Here is a 22,408-nt window from a genome sequence, read left to right as displayed (position 1 = left end):
TCTCAGCAAACTAGGACTAGAAAGGACCTTCCTCAAACTGATAGAAATAACTATGAAATATCTCCAGGTAATCATCATATTTAATGATGAGATATTGAACATTTCCCGTAGAGTTGGGAACAAGGCAGTGAGATGTGGCCTTTAGAATGTTTTCCCACATTTTACTGGATGTTTTAAGCAGTAAGCCAAGTAAGAGATAAAGATTCTATTGGAAGAAATAAAATGGCCTTTCTGTGACCTTTACATAATTGCACATATAAAAACTACTACAGAAACTACAAAGATCCACACAAACTAATAAATGAACCTAACGAGGTTACACAGATAAGGTAGGTATACCAAAATCTATTGTATTTTTATGTAGTAGTAAAAGCAAAATGGAAAAGGAATTTAAATTTATTTACAATGCCATAAAGATAAAAATATTTGGAAGTAAATCTACCTAAATCTGTAAGATATTCCTGAGAGAAATTAAAGAAGACATAAATAAATGGAGAGATAAACCATGTTCACAGATTAGAATATTCCAAATGGCTAAGATACCTATTTTCCCCAAATTGATCTGTAGATTCACCATAACCCAATCATGAACCCAGAAGGCTTTCTGGTAAATTGACAAGTGATTCTAAAATGAGTATCTAAATGGGAAGAACCTAGAATAGCCAAAGCAATTTGGAAAAGAAGAAAAATGCTGGATAAATTATACAACCTGACTTCAAGAGTTAATATATAGCTTCAGTAATCAAGGCACTGTGGCACTGGCTTTAGAACAGACAAACAGATCAATGCACAGAAACAGAGCCACACACAAATTGTCAATTGATTCTTTGACAGAGGTCCCAAATTAATCCTATGCTGAAAATGTAGTCTTTTTACTAATGATGCTGGGACAACTGGATGGATAATTATTATGGGAACATAATGAACTTTTATCCACTTCTCAACAAATATAGATCTAAGGATCATAGACCCAAATGTAAAATTAAACTGTTAGCCTTGAGAAGAAAACATGGATGGATTTTTTTTTTGTGATCTTAGAATAGGCAAAGACTTCTCAGGGAGGACACAGAAAACACTAGCCAAAAAAAAAGATAAATTTGATTTCAAAACTTCAAAAACTTCAGTTTGTCAAAATACACCATTAAGAAAAGGCATACAAAGCCCCAGACTGGGAGGATTAATAAGAAGTTGTACTTTTACATAATAATGATTTAGGAAGTATAATGAAATTAATATTCCATTTATATTATAGTATATAAAATACTTGAATTTCAGGCATAAGCTTCTAACAATGAAACAAAAGCTGTCAGTACAGAGCCTGACACGGGGCTCAAACTCATGGACCACGAAATCATGACCTGAGCCGAAGTCGGGTGCTTAGCCGAAGTCGGATGCTTAACCGACTGAGCCACCCAGGCGCCCCTAGTAAAGATATTTTAATGTAAGACTAATTTTTCTTAGGATATTTTAAATAACATTTTTAAATGGGATTTCCAAGCCAAGGAAACATACCTTTGTTTTTAGTTTATTGACTATTTCAAATAGTGTGTTTTTACCAGATTGGATTGTGGCAAGCAGGAATTCTGTAATTGGTCTTTGATTTGTTAGTGGATATTCAAACAAACCTTCAAAAAAAGGTTAAGAATACTGGAATAAAAATTAGGCCATGAGCAGCCCCAAATACCATAACAAGAAACATAATCTTAAAAAACGTCCTGAAGATGTATGCTTTAGCTGCAGATAAAACACACACCCCTATTACTGTTGAAACTGCACTTTGTAACACTGGGTAGCCTAGCAGATACAATGCCTCAATTATTTTTTGGTTTACTGAGGGCTTAGAACTGGAAACAAATGCGTAAGAAATGTGTGCAGAAAAATCGAAAGAAAACCCTATACAAATGACAAGATTAATCATGGATACGGAATCAAGATTGACATTCCAGAATGCCAAGAACTCTGTTACTCCCACAATCACAGAAGCAATAGCAAAAGTTACCCACAAGGAACACAGTGGATGAGGAATTAACAATAAGGAAACAATGAACCTATGTTCATGTTGAGGATGCAACAATGACATTTCGAACAGTGTTTTCTAATATTGCAGTGTACTGATGAAAATATATGAATGCCGGGTTGTACACCATTAGGGGAATTTCACACTTTTCGGCTATGCTTCGTAACTGGAATAACATCATCATCTTATTGGTTGAAGAAGAAACGCCGATGGTCTGAATGAAGCCCCGGGAAGCAATGATTTCGGGTGAAGATGAAATATTAATATCATACATAAAAAGTGGAAAATTTGTTAAAAAACTGGGCAAACTGTTTATAAAAGTATTCTTATCATTTACATCTTGCCCGCTATTTTCCATATATTGCACATACTCTTGTAACCAAAACTCTAACATTTTTATCTAGTCACTGTTTTCCAAATCTACCAGACACTTTTCCAGTTTTTGCCTAGCATCTTTATCCCAGTAGTCAAGAGTTTCAGTAACAATAACCATAACCCTGAGGCCATAATCTGAAAAATGTTCTTCTACATTAAAAAATGGTGTGGTGTAGGAATCGTCACTTGTCAAATTTCGAAGGTCTAACCCTTCCTGCGCTTGGAAACACCCATATATACTACTAATGATGTACAAAATGTATAGAAGCACTACAAAAAACTTGGACTCAGTGCTTGTGAGAAAAGGGCCAAAATAGTCTCTGAAGAACAAATTCATTGGATGGACATCAGTTTCTTGTTTATCTGGGAGAGAATCACACGGGACACAGCAGGACTTTTTAAATGAGGAACACTTTTGGTCAGGAGTTTCTGGCTTTTTCAACCAGCGTAGACAGACTACTTCTCTTTTACCATCCAGGGCCATAAATGCTCCAAAACAGGTGATGTTATAAAAATAACAAAAGAACAGGGTTGTTCTGGTATAAATGCAAAAGTATTGTACGGACCCGAAAGAGGTCATCATCCCTGTATAGAAGGCCAGGACGTTGGTGATAGTGGTGATTGTAATGGACACTGCCACTTTGGAAGAGACACTGGACAGCCGCTGTTTGATGTTGTTATCCATGAGGCTGGTCTTCTGCCAGGCAGAAATCATTATAAACATATCATCAACCCCAACACCCGTTAAAAAAACAAAGAATATCAAATATTAACTTTACTATTTACTATTAATATTAAAATATTAATATCTATGAAAAATTAAACACATAAACTCGAAGCATCTTCTTTTGCCATCTCTTAGGTCTTATTTATCTTGCCTGATCTGTGCTTTGATACAATTACTTTCTCTGTCACTTTCTCTGGTTGCTTCTGAATCCACAACAGAATTCATCCCTTCCTCTGTAATAACTCTGTGCTTTATTCATACTCTTATTATTTGTACGTAGCACAGGATACTCTACTCCTACTCTTCATTTAGGGTGTTGTAATGATGAGTCAGGAAACCTATTGTAGGTGTTAGTCGAAGCAGGATTAGCATTGTATCTTTGATTCTACTGGATGACTTGAAAGACCATTTTTTCTCATAAACCATCTTAATGAATGCACAAACACACGAAGCCAACATTCTGTTGCTTAAAATATAAACTGGACTTATCTATTGTACAGTTAGCATCTAACCAGCAATGTTTTCACCTCTCTCAAGATTTCTACTAGAGTTGACACTACTTTCACTCATGTATACCTTTGTTTCCATGTATATTGATGCAAACTCAATAAAATAAGGAAATTAACTGCAATAAAATGCTGATCTAATTTCAATTTGGGGGGATCTTGTGCATGGATTACATGGGAGGGTACTGGGAATTGCAACTTTGCCTCTGATGTTTTACGGGTATAATCAAGAAGACAGAAGAATCTGTATTGACACAAGTCTAAACATTCTGTCATAAACTGCATCCTGACATCCCATGGCTTACCAGCTTTGAGGATTTCCCTTGGGCTTAGCAGCACAAAAGGGAAGAATCAGAAGTACTAGGGACCAAGAATGAACTCTTGATATGTATTAGGTATTGAAAAACTAGTTTTATGATTTATAGAAACTTACTCAGAAATTGTCCTTGAACACTGCTTGAGTTGCTTAAATCACACACACACACACACACACACACACACACACACACACACACACACACACTCCTATGTATACACGGACTATTCAGTGCTGGTTTATATTAAATCAATTATATACACTTTAACTATAGTTATTTATGGCTGTGCGGAATACTGAGTGACTAAGCGTGGGTGTGTACTAGGTAGGTGGGTCCTGAAGAGTTAAAGTAAATAAGTTGACATCCAGCAAACAGCTTTTCCACTGTGTCCTCATGGAAACCAAATACTATTCCTTCCAAGTTCCTTACTTTCTAAAATATAGAATGGATAAAGAAGATGTGGTTTATATATACAGTGGAATACTACTTGGCAATGAGAACGAATGAAATCTGGCCGTTTGCAGCAGCGTGGTCTGGATGGAACTGGAGGGTATTATGCTAAGTGAAGTAAGTCAGGCAGAGAAGGACAGATACCATATGTTTTCACTCCTATGTGGATCCTGAGTAATTTCAGAGAAGACCACGGGGGAGGGGGGAGGGGAAAAAAGTTACAGAGAGGGAGGGAGGCAAACCATAAGAGACTCTTAAATACTGAGAACAAACTGAAGGTTGATGGGGGGTGGGGAGAGGGGAAAGCGGGTGATGGGCATTGAGGAGAGCACCTGTTGGAATGAGCACGGGGTGTTGTATGGAAACCAATTTGACAATAAATTATATTTAACAAAAAATAAATAATTGGTATCGCTTTAAATTAAAAAAATAAAATATAATATAAACACCTTTGTTTTTCATGCTTATTGTAAAATAAATTCTGGAATTACAGGAAAATGCAGAGAAAAAGTAGAAACAATAGTGATTCCACCCTGCATTTTTATGTATATCCATCCAGAATTTGCTCTATACAAATATGCACATATAACTGTATCTCTCTATTTCAAACACCTGGTTTCATAGCCAGCATTCTTCGTTTAACATTATATATCTACCTCCTTTTGAAGACTGAATATGATTCAAAAGTATTAATATGCTGTGTTTGAGTTGACCAATCCCATGTTGATATTGAATTAGGTTTTCAAAACTTTTCTGTTCTAAATAATGCTGAAATGAACATACTCGTTCTGCTCTTTGAGCGCTTGTCTAATTGTTAAGACAAATTTCTAAAAATGGAATTGCTAAACCAAAGATATTTGCTGTTTGATGTTTAAATCTTTTGATTTGCTGCAAAATTGGATTTAAAAAAGTGTGTAACAATTTATACTTTTCTCCCAGCAGAATGAGTATTCATTTATATACAACCTTCCTCATATCTTCAATCTTGCTAATATTTATTAATTTAATAAGAAGACAAGGTATCTCACTTTTGGTTTAATTTGCATCCATTCATTAATTGAGAAGTCAAATTATTTTTTCCCTCTACTTCCAGTGATTTATAGTTTGGATTTGGGATGTGTGTGTGTGTGTGTGTGTGTGTATGTGTATGTGTGAACTGCCTGTTCATGTCTCTTGTCTGTGTTTTTCCATTTGGGGTACTAGATTTTTCTGCCTCTAAACACACACACTTCAAGTTGATTTTCTTCTCTCCTGTCACCTCATTTTGGATCTGTGGAGCCACCTGAATATAATTATTTTGCTTAATCTAACATAAATTCCTTCCCTTATCTACCCCATACCCCCACATACACAATGTGTAGCTTCACATTTGGTTTTACTCACCTTGAATAAGAAATGGTGAATTTGCAACTATGATCACCAATGGCACCCCAATGTACAACATCAGGCCAAGGCCGTTCACCACTGCCAAGGCAGCAGAAATCATTCCAAAGGTTGCAGCCCACATTTTGTTTCATACACAGTCACACTTGTACATTTGGAGGGAGAAATCATGGAATTTGTGGTGGTAGCTTCCACACTGAAATTCCATCAGTTTATAACATTCTCGACTTGGACATCTGTTCAGAAAGCTCTTGGGCAATAATTCCCATACCTGTCTGCTGAAGACCTTTAATTCCCAGACACTGTCCCAGACCAAGTGGGAAAAAGGGCGGAGGGAACAGAAAAGCTGTGAATCAGTACTTTTACCAAACTTCTGAGCAATTCTTCTGCAGCTGGGCAAGCACAAATTCACTCACCACCAGTTCAGAGCCATAAAGATATACCAAATACTTCAGATGGTTAATTACACCCTGATCTTCAAAGGGTATAAATGGAATACAACAGCAAAGGGAGGGCAAGCTCTAGCAGAGAAAGTATCCATATTCAGTGCTCTTTTCACCCACCCTTGACTCCAAGTAGCCATAGATGCAATTCTAAACAGCTCTTGAATTTCGAAACCAGTTCAATATGTATTGTGATTAACAAAATGTATGAAAGTCTCCTCCTAAAACGTTTTCAGGATTCTTGTCTACTGGTGAAGCGGGCTCTAGGAAAGTTGCTACTAATTACAGAAGAATTAGAAATGTAGTCCATTTTTGGGGCGCCTGGGTGGCTCAGTCGGTTAAGCAACCGACTTCGGCTCAGGTCATGATCTCGCAGTCCGTGAGTTTGAGCTCCGTGTCGGGCTCTGTGCTGACAGCTCAGAGCCTGGAGCTTGTTTCAGATTCTGTGTCTCCCTCTCTCTCTGACCCTCCCCCATTCATGCTCTGTCTCTCTCTGTCTCAAAAATAAATAAACGTTAAAAAAAATTAAAAAAAAAAGAAATGTAGTCCATTTTTAAAAAAAAGTTTATTTATGGGGCGCCTGGGTGGCTCAGTCAAACAACTGACTTTGGCTCAGGTCATGATCTCACAGTTTGTGGGTTTGAGCCCCATGTTCAGCTCTGTGCTGATGGTTTGGAGCTGGGAGCTGCTTTGGATTTGTTGTCTCCCCTCTCTCTGCCCCTCCCCTGTTCACTCTCTCACTCACTCTCTCTCTCTCTCAAAAATAAATACATGTTTAAAAAATGTTAAGTTTATTTATTTATTTTTGAGAGAGAGAGAGAGCACAAGTGGGGGAGAGGCAGAGAGACAGAGAGACTACCAAGCAGGCTCCACACTACCAGTGCAGAGCCTGATGTGGGGCTTGAACCCACGAACAATGAGATCATGACCTGAGCCAAAGTCAGACACTTAACCAACTGAGCCACCCAGGTGCCCCTCTAGTCCATTTTTAATAACACAGCCTGTGCCTTTTTCTTTGCTGGACCAACAAAAATGGGAATATATAGGCAGCATTTTAAAGTATGGATTCAGCACTTTACCTACCCAATAACCACAATATTACATTTGAAAATATTGACAACCACCTCTGGTTTTATATTTTGCTTTTTTGTTAACTGCTTCAAAACAATGATTTATACTTGTCTCTAGATATTTTTAGGAGTAGAGAGAAACTAAGTTTGGATTGAAGACTAGGAGAGTCAACTATGGAAACAGAAGCACTGATTCTAATACAGCAACATGACCATGACCTTTAGGCAAGACAACAGTAAAATAGCTAAACTTTCTTATTCTGCAAAAAAAATTTCTACACCATGGTTTTATTTTTTTTCAACACACCAGTGCTATGAGTTAAACTCAGGGCCCCAAACCAACCACATGTGCAAAATTCCAGAGCAAAAGTAAAATTCCTTGTTAGAATAAAATTTGATTATAATGAGTACTTTCTTAAAACAACAATGTTGGTTTATAGCAGTTTGAAATAAGAAAGTAACAAAGATGAACTTTGAAATCAGAAAGATGAATGAGTTACATATGACATTCCATCTTTCAAGTGTCTGGATTTTTTGTATAAAATTTTCAGATGATGTAAGGGAGGGAGTGAAGTATATTATTGCCTATAGTGACTTTATTTTGACTACGTGCTGAGTTGACTTTGTCTAAATGATCTTTAATGTGCAATAGACAATGGAAGGAAAGATTTGAAGATGGAACACTGTAGGAGTTTGGTGAATACACTTGCAGATATTCCGGTCTCCAAGAAAGATTTTTTTTTTTTTTTAAGTTCATTTCTCTTGAGAGAGAGAGGCTGACAGAGAGAGACAGAGAGAAAGAATGGCAAGCAGGCTCCACACTGTCAGCACAGAATCCGAAGTGGGGCTCAAACCCATGAACCACGAGATCATGACCTGAGCCGAAGCCTAGAGTCAAGACGCTTAGCTGACAGAGCCACCCAGGCACCCCTGAGAAGGATTTCGTTTTAAGCAGTTTATCAGAATGACCTAGGGAAGTCTTAGAACTTTAGATCTCCTGGAACCTGGCTATGCAGATCCTGATTCAGTAGGTTGGTAGGGAAGCTGCAGAATCTTTATGTCTAAAACCTTCCCCATATGACTCCAGTGCAGGCAGCAAGATGGCCAACCTTCTGAATTTTTTATTTACCTGACAGGGAAGGGCTAAATTAGAACTTATTATACTTAGACAACGATCTATATGTTTGGTAAGAGATCCACATCTTCCTTCAAAGGTAATGATGTTTCTCATAAGTAAACAACAGTTTACAGTGTATTTGAGAAGGGAAAGATTTTCAAGCTTGTTTCAGAAACAGATCTAATATTTGGTGTAAATGTTGTCATGTCCAAAATGTGAGACAATTTTGAAGGAGTCAAGAAGATCAATATACCACTACTTGCTGTAGAATGAGGTTCAAGCTAGAGCATATACTTGAAAAAGTTTGTTCATATGACTTCACAATCAGACAATAAATACGGAACCCTAAAGTAGGTGCAAATAAGGGTTCTGTGTGAGGTAAATGCATATGTGCAAGGATAACCTTCATATGTAAGTGTAAATGAGTCAGGCAGCATGGGCAATGCCTTAGGGACTGTCTAGGAGGCTTTTGCCCAGACCAGAGATAAGAGATTCTCAGTGCTAACAGAGAGGTAGGAGTGGGAGATGTCCTAGAATTTACAAACACACTCAAAGGAGAATTGGTTTTATTTTAAAGCCTAGAGAAGGCATGTATTGAAGCATCATGGCAGCAGCTGTGCCTTAAGGATTTCCCTCTTCCTTTTCTTTTTCTCCTTGGACATGCTACAACTAACTTAGCAAGATGGGAAGCAGGAAGAGAAGGGATAGAAGAGGGCTGGTGAACCAACAGAATGGGGGAAGATATTCGCAAATGACATATAACATAAAGGCTTATTATCGAAAATCTATAAAGAACTTACCAAACTCAACACCTGAAATAATCCAGTGAAGAAATAGCCAGAAGACATGATTAGACCAAAGAAGGCATCCAGATGGCCAACAGACACATGAAAAGATACTCAACGTCACTCATCATCAGGGAAATACAAGTCAAAACCACAGTGAGATACCACCTCACACCAGAGTGGTTAAAATTAACAACTCAGGAAACAACAGATGTTGGCAAGGATGTGGCGAAATGGGAACCCTCTTGCACTGTGGTGGGAATGCAAACCCTCTTGCACTGTGGGTGGGAATGCACAATTGGTGCAGCTGCTCTGGAAAACAATGTGGAGGATCCTCAAAAAATTAAAAACAGAATTACCCTATGACCCAGAAGTAGCACTATAGGAATTTATCCAAAGGATACAGGAGTGCTGATGCATAGGGGCACATGAACCCCAATGTTTATAGCAGTGCTATCAACAATAGCCAAAATACAGAAAGAGCCCAAATGTCCATCAACTGATGAATGGATAAAGAAGATGTGGTTTATATATACAATGGAATACTACTTGGAAATGAGAAAGAATGAAATCTTGCCATTTGCAACTACGTGGATGGAACTAGAGGGTATTATGCTAAGCAAAATTAGTCAGAGAAAGACAAATATCATGTGACTTCACTCATATGAGGACTTTAAGATACAAAACAGATGAACATAAGGGAAGGGAAGCAAAAATAATACAGAAACAGGGAGAGGGACAAAACATAAGAGACTCTTAAATATGGAGAACAGAGGGTTACTGTTGTAGGAGGAGTTGTGGGAGGGGGGATGGGCTAAATGGGTAAGGGCATTAGAGAATCTACTTCTGAAATCATTGTTGCACTATATGCTAACTTGGATGTAAATTTTAAAAAATAAATTTAAAACATTTAAAAAAGAAGATGTGGTTTATATATACAATGGAATACTACTTGGCAATGAGAAAGAATGAAATCTTGCCATTTGCAACAACGTGGATAGAACTGGAGGGTATTATGCTAAGAAAAATAAGTCAGTCAGAGAAAGACAGATATATGTTTTCACTCATATGTGGAATCTGAGAAACTTAACAGAAGTCCATGAGGGAAGGGAAGGGTAAAAAATCATTTCAAACAGAGAGGGAGGCAAACCATAAGAGACTCTTAAATACAGAGAACTGAGTTGATTCCTCTGGGAGGGGGTGAAGTGTGGGGGGGTGAGGTGAGGGGAAAATGGGTAATGGGCATTGAGGAGGGCACTTGTTGGGATGAGCACTGGGTGTTACATGTAAGCGAAGAATCATGGGAATCTACCCTGAAACCAAGAGTACACTGTGTCCACTGTATGTTAGCTAACTTGACAATAAATTATATTCAGAAAAAAAAAAGAAGGAGAGAACTGGTAAGCTCCTTTCTCCCCATTAAGGGATATCCCATGCAGCATGCTCTAGCAAAGGGTGCTGGAGGGCACCTTAACTTTAAAGCAAGTTACCAATTTTGTTTATTACATGGACGTGGACATGGACATTTGAACTCTGACTGGAGGATTTTGTCCTACCTACTAATGACCACAAAAGTCACATGGCCTGAGTTTTCATGGGGCAGAGGAAGAACTTGCTCTTACCTACAAAACTTAAAGGGAACAAAGGGAGACAAAAATAAAGTTGCATTATGTTTATACCTCATGAGTCCTATGTGTTTCATATTCTGGTTACATAAACATAAAGTCTTCAAAGACAAATAAATATAAATCATTTTCTAAGGGTGTCTGGCTGGCTCAGTCGGTTAAGCATCTGACTCTTGGTTTCGGTTCAGGTCATGATCTCCTGGTTTGTGAGTTCAAGCCCTGTGTCGGGCTCTGCTCTGACAGCGCAGAGCCTGCTTGGGATTCCTTCTCTCCCTCTCTCTCTGCCTCTCCTCTGCTCACTCAACCATGCTCTCTCTTTCAAATTAAATAAAGACCAAAAAAATCATTTTCTAATTGCCTTCAGTATAAGATTTTCTGTACTACTGTCCATAATTATTAGTAAAGATAAGCAAGAATTGATATAAATTTGTATCTTCAGAACCAACTACCTAGTAGGAAAGTTTTGTCAAGCCAATTGTTGGTACCTTGGAGATTCCACACTAGGTTAACATTATTTTTATACTCTAATGACTTTAACAAGCCTGAATTTGGTCTTTTTTCCTTCCCATCCTTCCTCCCCTATTTTCTCCCTCCCTCCCTCTCACCCTTCCTTCGTAGTTTTTTGATTTTGTTTGTTTTCTAGGGAATGTGGTCTTTCTTTCCAAAATAACAAAGTTGCGAGGTAGTTTATTAACTCTAACGAGATACCCATCATGGTTAACTCCCTCTACCTATTGGGGCCTTATTTTTCTCTACCTTAAAATCTAGAGAGTTGAATTATATCATTTGTTCCCAAACCCACCTATACAGGAGAATCAATTAAAGACATTTTTGAAATATAGATTTTCAGACTGAAACCCCAGAGACTTGATTCAATAGGTGGCTTCAGAATATGTAGGTTTAGAGTCCTCTCTGGAACTCTGCTGTGAGAATCACTAAATTAATATATTCTATGGGGTTACTTCTACAACTAAATACTGGTGTTTGCTGATATTTTCAATATTTTAGCTTTCTGATTACAAGAGCCCAAACTAACCCTAATGCCTAGATAACAATTTTTAAGTGCTTAACAAGGTAAACCTCACATCCGAACGATGGGGACACCCAAGTCAATTAAATTAGAGATTAATTTTTTATATAGTTAAAAGTACTAGTTCAAATTTATACAGAAATAAGGACTTGTTTAATTCTATCAGCATATCTGCTTCCAAATGGAACAATTAATCACAATTGGCACAATATGTAAAGTAAAAAACATATGCCAAATCAAACAAAACTGGCCATAATTTATTTATTTGTTTTTACTATTCCATCTGATTGCACACTATTGCTAATGGGGGGTGGGTAGAAAAGAAAGTTTAAAAAATAAGAGTTTAGTGCTGGATATCAGCAAAACATGGAATAGGAATTTCCCAAGTCTCATCCCGACAAAGAAATATAGAAAAAAGGGGAATATATTTTCAGAATTCTGTGAACTCTGGAAAGCAGTCAAAAGCTTACAGCAACTAAGCAAGTGCTAAATGAAAGAAAATCAGGGGAGTACTTCAAAATAGTAGGAATGTTTTATAGTGATTTTACATGCCCTGTCTCCCTCTCCAGTGTGATAGTAGTCTTAAAGTGGCAGTGATCATAATGTGGCAGATGTGTTAAAGTGGCCCCAGTCCCAAACTGTCCCTAAGACAGCAGGGATCTTAAAGTGGTAACAGCTCATGTTACCATCATGGAGCCATTTCCCTGTTTTTGGAGGAAGCAGAGCAGAGATTATTCCTAAAATGTTTTATATGTCTGTTCTAACCTATTTGGGGGCTACCTGAAAGACTGATGCAAGGCACTCCTGTTTTGTCTAACTCAAAACTCAGGTTGAGAAAGCTGGGAACACCACAAGTTGAATTAACAAACCTCATGTGCATAGAGCAAAAGATTATAGCTCAAAAATACAAAAGACTGCCTATGGAAAAAGATGAGGAGCATTTCTCTGGGAATTTAGGATATTAAAAAGCACTCAGTTATACTGGGGAATTTAGAAAATTACCCAGGGCAAGATGTATGCTCAGAAAAGACCAAAGAAGACCCTAAGCTTTCACCTAGGGCTGATCCCTAGGTACAGTGTAAGCCTTGGTAAGTGTTGGAGGTTCCAGGCACAGAACCATTTTGCAAACACTGGGAGAGCTCCTGGCATCCAAGGAAATCTATGTCAAAACACTAGCTAAGGTACAGAAACTTCAGTGACCACAAAAAACAAAAATTACAGTCTTTCAATAATAGTTACGGAAAATCACAAAAAAAATGGACCACTAATCTTAAATAAAACAACAGAAAACCTTGGGGAAGGTGGAATCTGATTTCCAGTTAGCCAAATGTCCAGTTTTCTACACAACCACCACCACCAACAACAATAAATCACAAGGTATATAAAGATAGAGGAGAGTGTGGTTCAAAATATGTGTGAAACAAAATAAATAGACAGAAATCATCCTTGAGGAAAGACAGAGCTAGGACTTACTAGACGAAGACTATAAACACTTTTCTAAATATGCTTACAGAGCTAAAGAAGAGCTCTGACGAGGAAATAAGAAAAACAATGTATGAGCAAAATAATAATATAAAGAAGTAGAAATTTTTTAAAGGAACCAAACAGAAATTCTGGAACTGAAAACTACAGTAACTGAAATGACAGAAAACAAACCCAAAAACACTAGAGGAATTCAACAGTAGGTCTAATAGGCAGAAGAATCAGTGAACTGAAAATAGGACAATTGAAATGTATGGAGTCTAAGAGACAGAAAGAAAAAAGGATGAAGAAAAGTGAGAAGAACCTCAGAGATCTGTGGGTCTACCAGCCAGTAGATCAACATACACATTATGCGAGTTCCAGGAGAGAGAGAAAAGGAGGCAGGGGGCGCCTGGGTGGCTCAGCAGGTTGAGCGGCCGACTTCGGCTCAGGTAATGATCTCGCGGTCCGTGAGTTCGAGCCCCGCGTCGGGCTCTGTGCTGACAGCTCAGAGCCTGGAGCCTGTTTCGGATTCTGTGTCTCCCTCTCTTTGACCCTCCCCCATTCATGTTCTGTCTCTCCCTGTCTCAAAAATAAATAAACGTTAAAAAAAATTAAAAAAAAAAAAGGAGGCAGGAAGAATATTTAAAGAAATTATGGCTGAAAACTTCCCAAATTTGGTAGAAGATATGAAGCTACAAATCCAAGAACCTTAATGGAGTTCAAATAGGATGAACTCAAAAAGATCCAGACTGAGAACATTATAATCAAATCATTGAAAGCCAAAGGCAAAGAGAGTCTTGGAAGCACTGAGAGAGGAGCAACTTACCAAATATAAGGGACCCTTAATAAGTATAAAAGCTGATTGTTTATTAGAAACCATGGAGGCAAGTAGACAGTGGGATATTTATAGTGCTTAAAGAAAAAAAAAACATCAACTGAAAATTCTGTATTCATCAAAACTGTCCTTCAAAAATGAAGGAGAAATTAAGACATTCCAGATAAACAAGAGCTAAGCAGGCTTGTTAATTAGACCTGCCCTATATGAAATGGTAAAAGGAATCCTTCAGGCTGAATAGAAAGAACAATAAAAAGTAATGCTAAGTCATATGAGGAAACATAGGTCTTGGTCAAATATATAACAGCAAGTATTATTATATTTTTGGTTTATAATCCTACATTTTATTACCTACAGAATTTAGAACATAAAAATAATTATAAATCTGTTATCAGGCATAGAGTGTATAAAGATATAATATGTGACAACAACAACATAAAGAGTGGGGGACAGAGGTGTATAGAAGCAGCATATTTGTGTGTTTTTGAAGTTAAGTTGGTATCAGTTTAATGTAGATTGTTTTAAACTTAGAATTATATGAATCTCCATGGTAACTATAAAGAAAATCTCACAAAATCATTGCAAAAGGAAATGAGCAGAGAATCAAACAACTCATTAGAAAAATAGAAACTAAACATAGAAGAAGGCATAATGCATGAAGTGAGGGACAAAAAAACTGTATGATACACAGAATACAAATAGCAAAATAGCAGAAGTCTTTCCTTATCAGCAGTTATTTTAAATGTAAATGGATTAAACTCTTGAATAAAAGGGTAGAAATTGACAGAATGGATAAAATAACATGATTCAACTATATGCTGTCTACAAGAGACTCATTATAGACCCAAAGACATAAATAGATTGAAAGCTAAAGGATGGAGAAAGATATTCTATATAAATATAACCAAAGGAGGGCAGGATTGAATATACTTCTATAAGATGAAATAGATTTTATTTTAAAAATTGTTAAAAGAGACAAAGAAGGGCACTTTAAATTGATAAAAAGAACAATTCATCAAGAAGATTCATCTACAAACATACATTCACTGCCAATAGAGACCCAAAAATGAAACAAATATTAACAGACTTGTAGACAGAAATAGATGGAGAATTCAATATGCCACTTTTAATAATGTATAAAACATCTAGGCCAATAATCATTAAGGAAACAGAAGAAATGGACAACACTAAATAAATTAGACCTTACAGAGATATATACAACACTCAACCCAATGACAGAAGAATATACATTATTCTCAAGTGAACATGAAACATTCTCTGGAATAGATCATATGTTAGGTCACAAAACAAGTCTGAAAATGTAAAAATATTGAAATTACCCAATGTATCTTTTCAACCAACAATGGAATGAAGCTACAAATCAATAATAGAGGGAAAACTGGATAATTCAAAATGTATGGAAATTAAGCAACTCACTATCAAATAACCAATGGGTCAAAGAATAAATCACAAGGGAAATTAGAAAATACTCAGCAACAAATGAAAATAAACACACAGCAAAACATAACTTACAGGATGTAACAACACCAGTGCTCATAGGTAAATTTATACTACATTAAAAAAGAAAAAAAAAGTCTTCAATCACCTTATGGTACTAGACATCTCGCAGAAATAGAAACAAAATAAAACAAAACAAAACCAAAGCTAACAAGGAAGGAAATGAAAAGATTAGAATAGAGATATATGCAATTGAGACTAGAAAAACAATGGAGGGAACAAACAAAGCCAAAAATTGGTTATTTAAAAAGATCAACAACTTGATAAACTTTTATCTAGAGTGACAAAGAAAAAAGAAGATAGAAATAACTAAATCAGATATGAAATTGAAGACATTACTACTAACCTTAGAGAAATAGAAAGGATTATAAAAGTACACTATAGGGTTGTCTGGGTGGCTCAGTTGGTTGAGCTCCGACTTCGTCTCAGGTCATGATCTCACGGTTGATGGTTTTGAGCCCCGCATGGGGCTCACTGTTGTCAGTGCAGATCCCACTTTGGATCCTCTGCTCCACCCCCCCGCCACCTCTCTCCCTCTCGTGCACTCTCTCTCAAAAATAAATAAACATTAAAAAATAAAGAATACTATAAACAACTTATGCCAACAAACTGTATGAAATGCACAAATTTCTAGAAACACATAAATGACCTAAACTGACTCAAGATGAAATAGAAAATCTCAACAGACATTGAATAAGTAAAAAGACTGAATCAGTAATCAAAAACCGCCCAAAAAGAAAAGTCCAAGACCAGATGGCTTCACTGGTAAATTTTACTAAACATGTAAGGAAGAAGTAACACCAATCCTTCTCAAGTCCTTCCAAAAAGTTGAAAAGGAAGAAACACTCCCTAACTCATTCTATGAGACCAACATACACTGATACCAATCCCAGACAAAGATTACAAGAAGAAAACCATAAATATCTTACTAATGTAGATTCAAATGCCCTTAATAAAATTGTGCAAACCCAATTCAATAGCACATTAAAAAGATTATACATCATTACCAACTAGGATTTATCCCAGGAATGCAAGAGTGGTTCAACATGGGAAAAATCATCAAGTAACATATCACACTAATAGAACAAAGGATAAAATCTACATGATCATCTCAATAGATGCAAAAAAGGCATTTGACAAAATCCAACACCCAATTATGATTTAAAAAAACCCCTCAAAAACAAGGAATAGAAAGGAACTGCCTCAAAATGACAGGGACCATTATAAGAACTGAATATCTAACAATATAATCAAAAGTGAAAGACTGAAAGATTTCCCTTCAAAATCAGGAACAAGATAAAGATGCCCACTTTCACCAATGACACTTGACATTGAAGTGGAAGTGCTATCCAGAGGAATTAAATAAGAAATGGAAATAAAAGGAATTCAAGTTGGAAATGAAGAAGTATAACTATCCCTTTTCACAGATTACATGATTCTATATATGAAAATTCCAAAGAAACCACAATAAAACTAATAGAGTTAATAAAAAAATTGAGCAAAGGTGCAGGATACAAGATCAACACACAAATACCAGTTGTGTTTCTATATACGTGCAATGAACGATCCAAAAATGAAATGAAAAAAGCAATTCCATTTAGTGCCTAAAAGAATAAAATATTTAGAAATAAATTTAACCAAGGAGGTGAAAGGCAGAAAGTTACAAAAATTTAGTGAAAGAAACTAAAGAAGACCTAAATTAATGGAAATACAACCTTAGTTCACAGGGAGGAAGACAGTATTGTTAAAATGTTAATCTCACTTAAAGCAACCTACAGATTCAACACAATCTTTATCAAAATTTCAATGACCTTCCTCCCACCCCAGAAATGGAAAAGTCAACCCTCAAATTCATATGGAATTGCAAGAAGTCCTAGATATCCAAAATAATCATGAGAAGGACGATAAAAATTGGAGGACTGAGATTTCCAGATTTCAAAACTCATAACAAAGCTACAGGAATCAAAACAGTGTGGTACTGGCACATCAACAGACATGTAGGCTCATGGCATATAATTTAGAGTCCAGAAATAAACCCATACATCTACAACCAATTGATTTTTTACAAGGATGGCAAGTCCAATCAACTGGGAAAGAATAGTCTGTTCATCACATGGGACTTGGAAAACTGGATTTCCAGCAATCAACATGGAAACATGGATTTCCACATGGATTTCCATGCACAAGAATGAAGTTAAACCCCTACTCACACTACATATACAAAAGTGAACTAAAAATTGATCAACAACCTAAATATGAGGGCTAAAACCATAAAACTCTTAGAAGGAAACACAGGGCAAATGTGTATGACATTGAACTTGTCAATGGATTCTTAGATATAAGTATATAGCAAAAGAAAAAATAAGATAAAGTGGATTTCATCAAAATTAAAAACTCTTGTGCATTAAAGACATTATCAAGAAAGTGAAGAGATAATACACAGAGTGGGAGAAAAGATTTATAAATCATATATCTGATAAAGGTTTAATATTTAAAACATACAAAATACTGAGGTGTCTGGGTGGTTCAGTCAGTTGAGTATCCGACTTCAGCTCAGGTCATGATCTCATGGTTTGTGGGTTCACGCCCCACATCAGGCTCTTTGCTAGCAGTGTGGAGCCTGATTGGGATTCTCTCTCTCTCCTCTCTTTCTGACCCTCCCCCATTCATATTTCTTCTCTCTCGAAATAAAAAAAACAAACTTAAAACCAAATATACAAAGTACTTACCAACAACAGGACTCACAAACAAAAAGACAACCAAATTAAAAAATGGGCAAAGGACTTGCATAGACATTTCTCCAAAGATGTACATATGGCCAATAAACACATGAAAAGATACTTAAGATCATTAGTAATTAGGGAAGTGTAAATCAAACCACACTTTGTCACTATTAAGTTGACTATTATCCATAAAACAAAAAACAAGTGTTGGTGAGGATGCGGAGAAATTGGAATCTTTATACATTGCTGGTAGGATTTGGCGGTTTTTCAAAGAACTGAACATAGAATTATCACACCACCCACCAATTCAATTCCCAGGTATATACTGAAAATAATAGAAAACAGGAGCTCAAGAAAATATTTGTACATCAATGTTCGTTGCAGCATTATTCACAAAAGCCAAAAAGTGGAAACATTCCAAGCGCCCATCAACAGTTAAGTGTATAAACAGTGCTGTATGTATACGGTGAAATACCAGTCATAAAAATGAAGTTTTGATACGTGCTAGGATATAGAGGAACCTTGAAAACATTATGCCAAGTGAAATAAGCCAGTTACCAAAGTACAAATATTGTGTGATTCCACTTATATGAAATCTCTAGAATAAGCAAATTCATAGAGATAGAAAGTAGATGAAGGTTAGCCGGGACTGGGGGGAGGCCATGGAGAGTTACTGCCTAAGGGTTATACAGTTTCTGTTTGGGGGATGAAAAGATTTAGAAACAGACAGTTGTGGGGCGCCTGGGTGGCCCATTAAGCGTTCGACTTCGGCTCAGGTCATGATCTCCCAGTTTGTGGGTTCGAGCCCCGCAGCGGGCTCTGTGCTGACAGCTCAGAGCCTGGAGCCTGCTTCCAATTCTGTCTCCTTCTCTCTCTGCCCCTCCCCCACTTGTGCTCTGTCTCTCTCTATCAAAAATAAATAAATGTAAAAACATAAAAATGAAAAAAAACCAGATAGTTGTGATGGTTGCACAACAGTGTGAATGTAATTAATGCCACTGAAATATACACTTAAAATGATTAGAATGGCATATTTTATATCAATTATATGTATTTTGCCACCCAAAAATATCTATTAAAAAGAGTTAAGAAACAATGAAACCATTTTACCTGTAGCATGATATGATTGCAAATAATATGATTAGAAGGTATGCCAAGTGAAACAAAGGGATCACTGTCATCAAAGTTGCTTCAAATTCCAGTTGTCTAGAAATTGATGTAAAGTAGACCACCTGCCACAAAAATTTACTCAAGTAAATAACTTTTCATTTCAATATTTGTGTGAGTCACAAACCCTATTGAAACACTATAGCTTACTGATTGAAACATGTTAAGATTTAGTAAAAGGTCAAAATATGTGAATCGTGATTTTAGAATAAAGAAGATTAACATAAGTGTGCTTCTTCCCACAAATCTGTGGCACGCTTTCTAAAGTTTCTTTCAGAAACCCAAGGTTTAAACCTCCTGAATACACAAAATCTGAGTTCTACCTAAGATTGTGAAACCATTCATAATTACAGAAATTGTGGCTTTTTCCAAAATTTTAGTAGGTCGTTGTCTTTTACTATTTTAATTTCATTGATATTTCAGAAGGATCTGGTATTTTTCCAATAGTTGTCTCACTTTGACCAGGCTTATTCACAACTATTAGTTACAGAATAGCTAGCATGTGCCTGGCACTAGGCTATATAACTTACTTGGTAAATGGTGAGCTAATTCTCTTTTCAATAATACCATGGAACTTCTTAAAAGTTTGTTGCTTTTATTCAAATGAACTCCAAACACATTTCAGGGGTTCCCCAAAATAGCAAAGACTTTAAGAGTAAGGATTTTAAAGTAATTTGACTGGAAAACCTGATGATCAATGTCTGCACTGAGCAGACCTACCTTAAGGATGTAGGATTGTGTTTTCCACCAGAATATTATTAAGGATTTATGCTGTGTGGCATCCTTTGGTGTGTGAGATTAAGGAAGTTGGATTAAGTGCCAAACAGAGTAGAGCACTCCCAGCTGCAAGTCAAGGACTCCATCAAATAATCCAGGAGTGCTACTACTTGGAAAACGTGTTCTTACTCCTCCCACCTTCTCCGGGTATATAAAACTCAGCCTATAAACCCCTCCTATAAAACTCAGCCACCAGATACCTGCATCCTCTTCAAGGCCAGATGCTTTTCAATGTTGCTAAATTGGTTCAGGAAATGGATCAACCATTTCTTACTACGCTCGTTGTCCTCTCGATCCTCAGTTTTCAGGTAGTAGAGCAACCTCACGGCTTTGGCTTCCAGGAGTAACTGGTTCATTCCCATCCTCTCGCCTAAGAAAGTTCCTCCAATGGTGCCAGCCAGGTAGATGGGCTGACCGGTGTGGTTGTAGATTGGGAAAGTGACATTTCTCAGGTCGAGGTCCCTGTTCATCTGCCAGGCATACAGGAGTGGGTTGGAAGGCGCAGAGACCCTGGTGCTTGGCACACACCTGATTGTAGTGGATCTGGGTTCCGTTTTCCCCCATCGCATACAGATCCTGGATCACGTCATCCACTTTACTAACTTCTGATAAGATTGCTGGTTCTAGCAGGGAAGTCGTGTTGGAGACCGCTAGAATACAAGCGAAATTGACCTCGGTGCTCTTCCTGGAGATGGAGAAGCGGTAACAGTCAGTGGTGAAGTGTTCCTGCACAAAGCGCCGCTCGGCCTTGGCCGGGCTCCCTATTGGGGTGTACTGCTCCTCGAGGTTTTCTTCTACATCCTTGGGCAGGTAAATCAAACCGGTGCCCAGAGCGGCCATCAGCACCATGGGCACCAGCAGTAAGATCCAGAGGTGCGCACCCACTTCGCATCCCAGCCTTCGGAAGACGCCTCCAGGCAGTCGGTGTGGCAACGGGGTCTCTCGGACATCCGGTTTTCCGACGGATATGCTGGCAGCGAGCAATCCCCCCTCACTGACACCGGATGTGAATGGGGCGCCCCAGCGGGCTCTGGCAACTGCCCCGAAGCCCAGGTCATCTCGGTTTCCTGTCTTCGACCGAAGAACTGCTCTGACTCGTGCTTGGAGGCCGGCAGCGGCTCTGAGCCCGGCCCTGCCTCGGGTTGCCGCCTCGCCTCCGACCTGGGCCCGGCTCCTCTGCTGCGGGCTCCCGCTCTGCTGGCGCTGGCGCCGGCGCCGGCGCCGTCGCCTCCGCCTCCGGCCGGGCCTCTGGCGCCACCTCGGAGGGACTAAGGCTCATTTCCGGGAAGGAAAGGCCAGGGTCTCAAAGGTGACAGCAGATTAGAAAGCAGCCACTGGACCGAGCGCCCATCTCCGCCCCACACGACGGTTTCCTGGAGAAATTCTACGGAAGTCTGTTTGAGTTCCGGCTGCTCGCACCTGTATCCCGAAGGTTCGTTGGGAAGCACGTGTTTTGACTCATAGCCCAACTAGCCCCAAATTGTCTGTGGCGTGCCTGATGCTCCCAGGAAGTTAGTACACAAACACTACTTAACGGTAAGATGCGTGCCTCTTCTACAAGACTTACACACACACACACACACACACACACACACACACACACACACACACAAATGTGGTGTTGCCTTTCCGGGGAGCATCCAGTAACACAGTTCTCGGGTAAGGTGAACCTCGTACACCTGGTTTAGTGATTCTTTTTGTTAACTATAAACGTAACATATATTCTTCTTGTAAAAAGTTAGAAGTAAATAAGTGGGCTGAAAAGTGTGTATTTATCTTGGGTCTATTCCGCCCACAGTTCCCAGGATGGAGGGACCCCTGTGTTCATGTCACCGTTTTTACAAAAACCTTTACCTACCTTTTAACATGCACGCAACCGAGAAGCAGGTCTTGAGCGGTTCTTAAGAATTATGAAAATTGCTTGCCATGTTTTTCATGGTTGGTAGTCACCTAATATTATTGTGATTGTGTTTTTATGTGGGTAGGTCTAGCATTTTAATGAAATCTCCAGATTGTAAGAGTACCAAGTCCAAGAGTTTAAGAAAGATATGTTTAACAGTATTTTCAAGGAGAAAGAAA

General features: G+C 38.0%; 1 protein-coding gene across 1 annotated transcript; it reads right to left on the bottom strand.

Moving 5' to 3' along the window:
• Nucleotides 1-1,615: 1,615 nt before the first annotated feature.
• Nucleotides 1,616-21,540, bottom strand: LOC131483467 (patched domain-containing protein 3). Its single transcript, XM_058681633.1, is given in 7 exon segments — nucleotides 1,616-2,056; nucleotides 2,058-3,139; nucleotides 5,782-5,918; nucleotides 19,493-19,617; nucleotides 20,530-20,830; nucleotides 20,832-21,240; nucleotides 21,243-21,540. Coding segments are annotated over 7 exon segments (2,640 nt in total). The 5' UTR covers nucleotides 21,388-21,540.
• Nucleotides 21,541-22,408: the final 868 nt, after the last annotated feature.

This window comes from Neofelis nebulosa, chromosome 8 (assembly GCF_028018385.1).
Source record: "Neofelis nebulosa isolate mNeoNeb1 chromosome 8, mNeoNeb1.pri, whole genome shotgun sequence".
In the NCBI taxonomy this organism is placed as follows: domain Eukaryota; kingdom Metazoa; phylum Chordata; class Mammalia; order Carnivora; family Felidae; genus Neofelis; species Neofelis nebulosa.
This window is presented reverse-complemented; position numbering and strand designations above follow the sequence as displayed.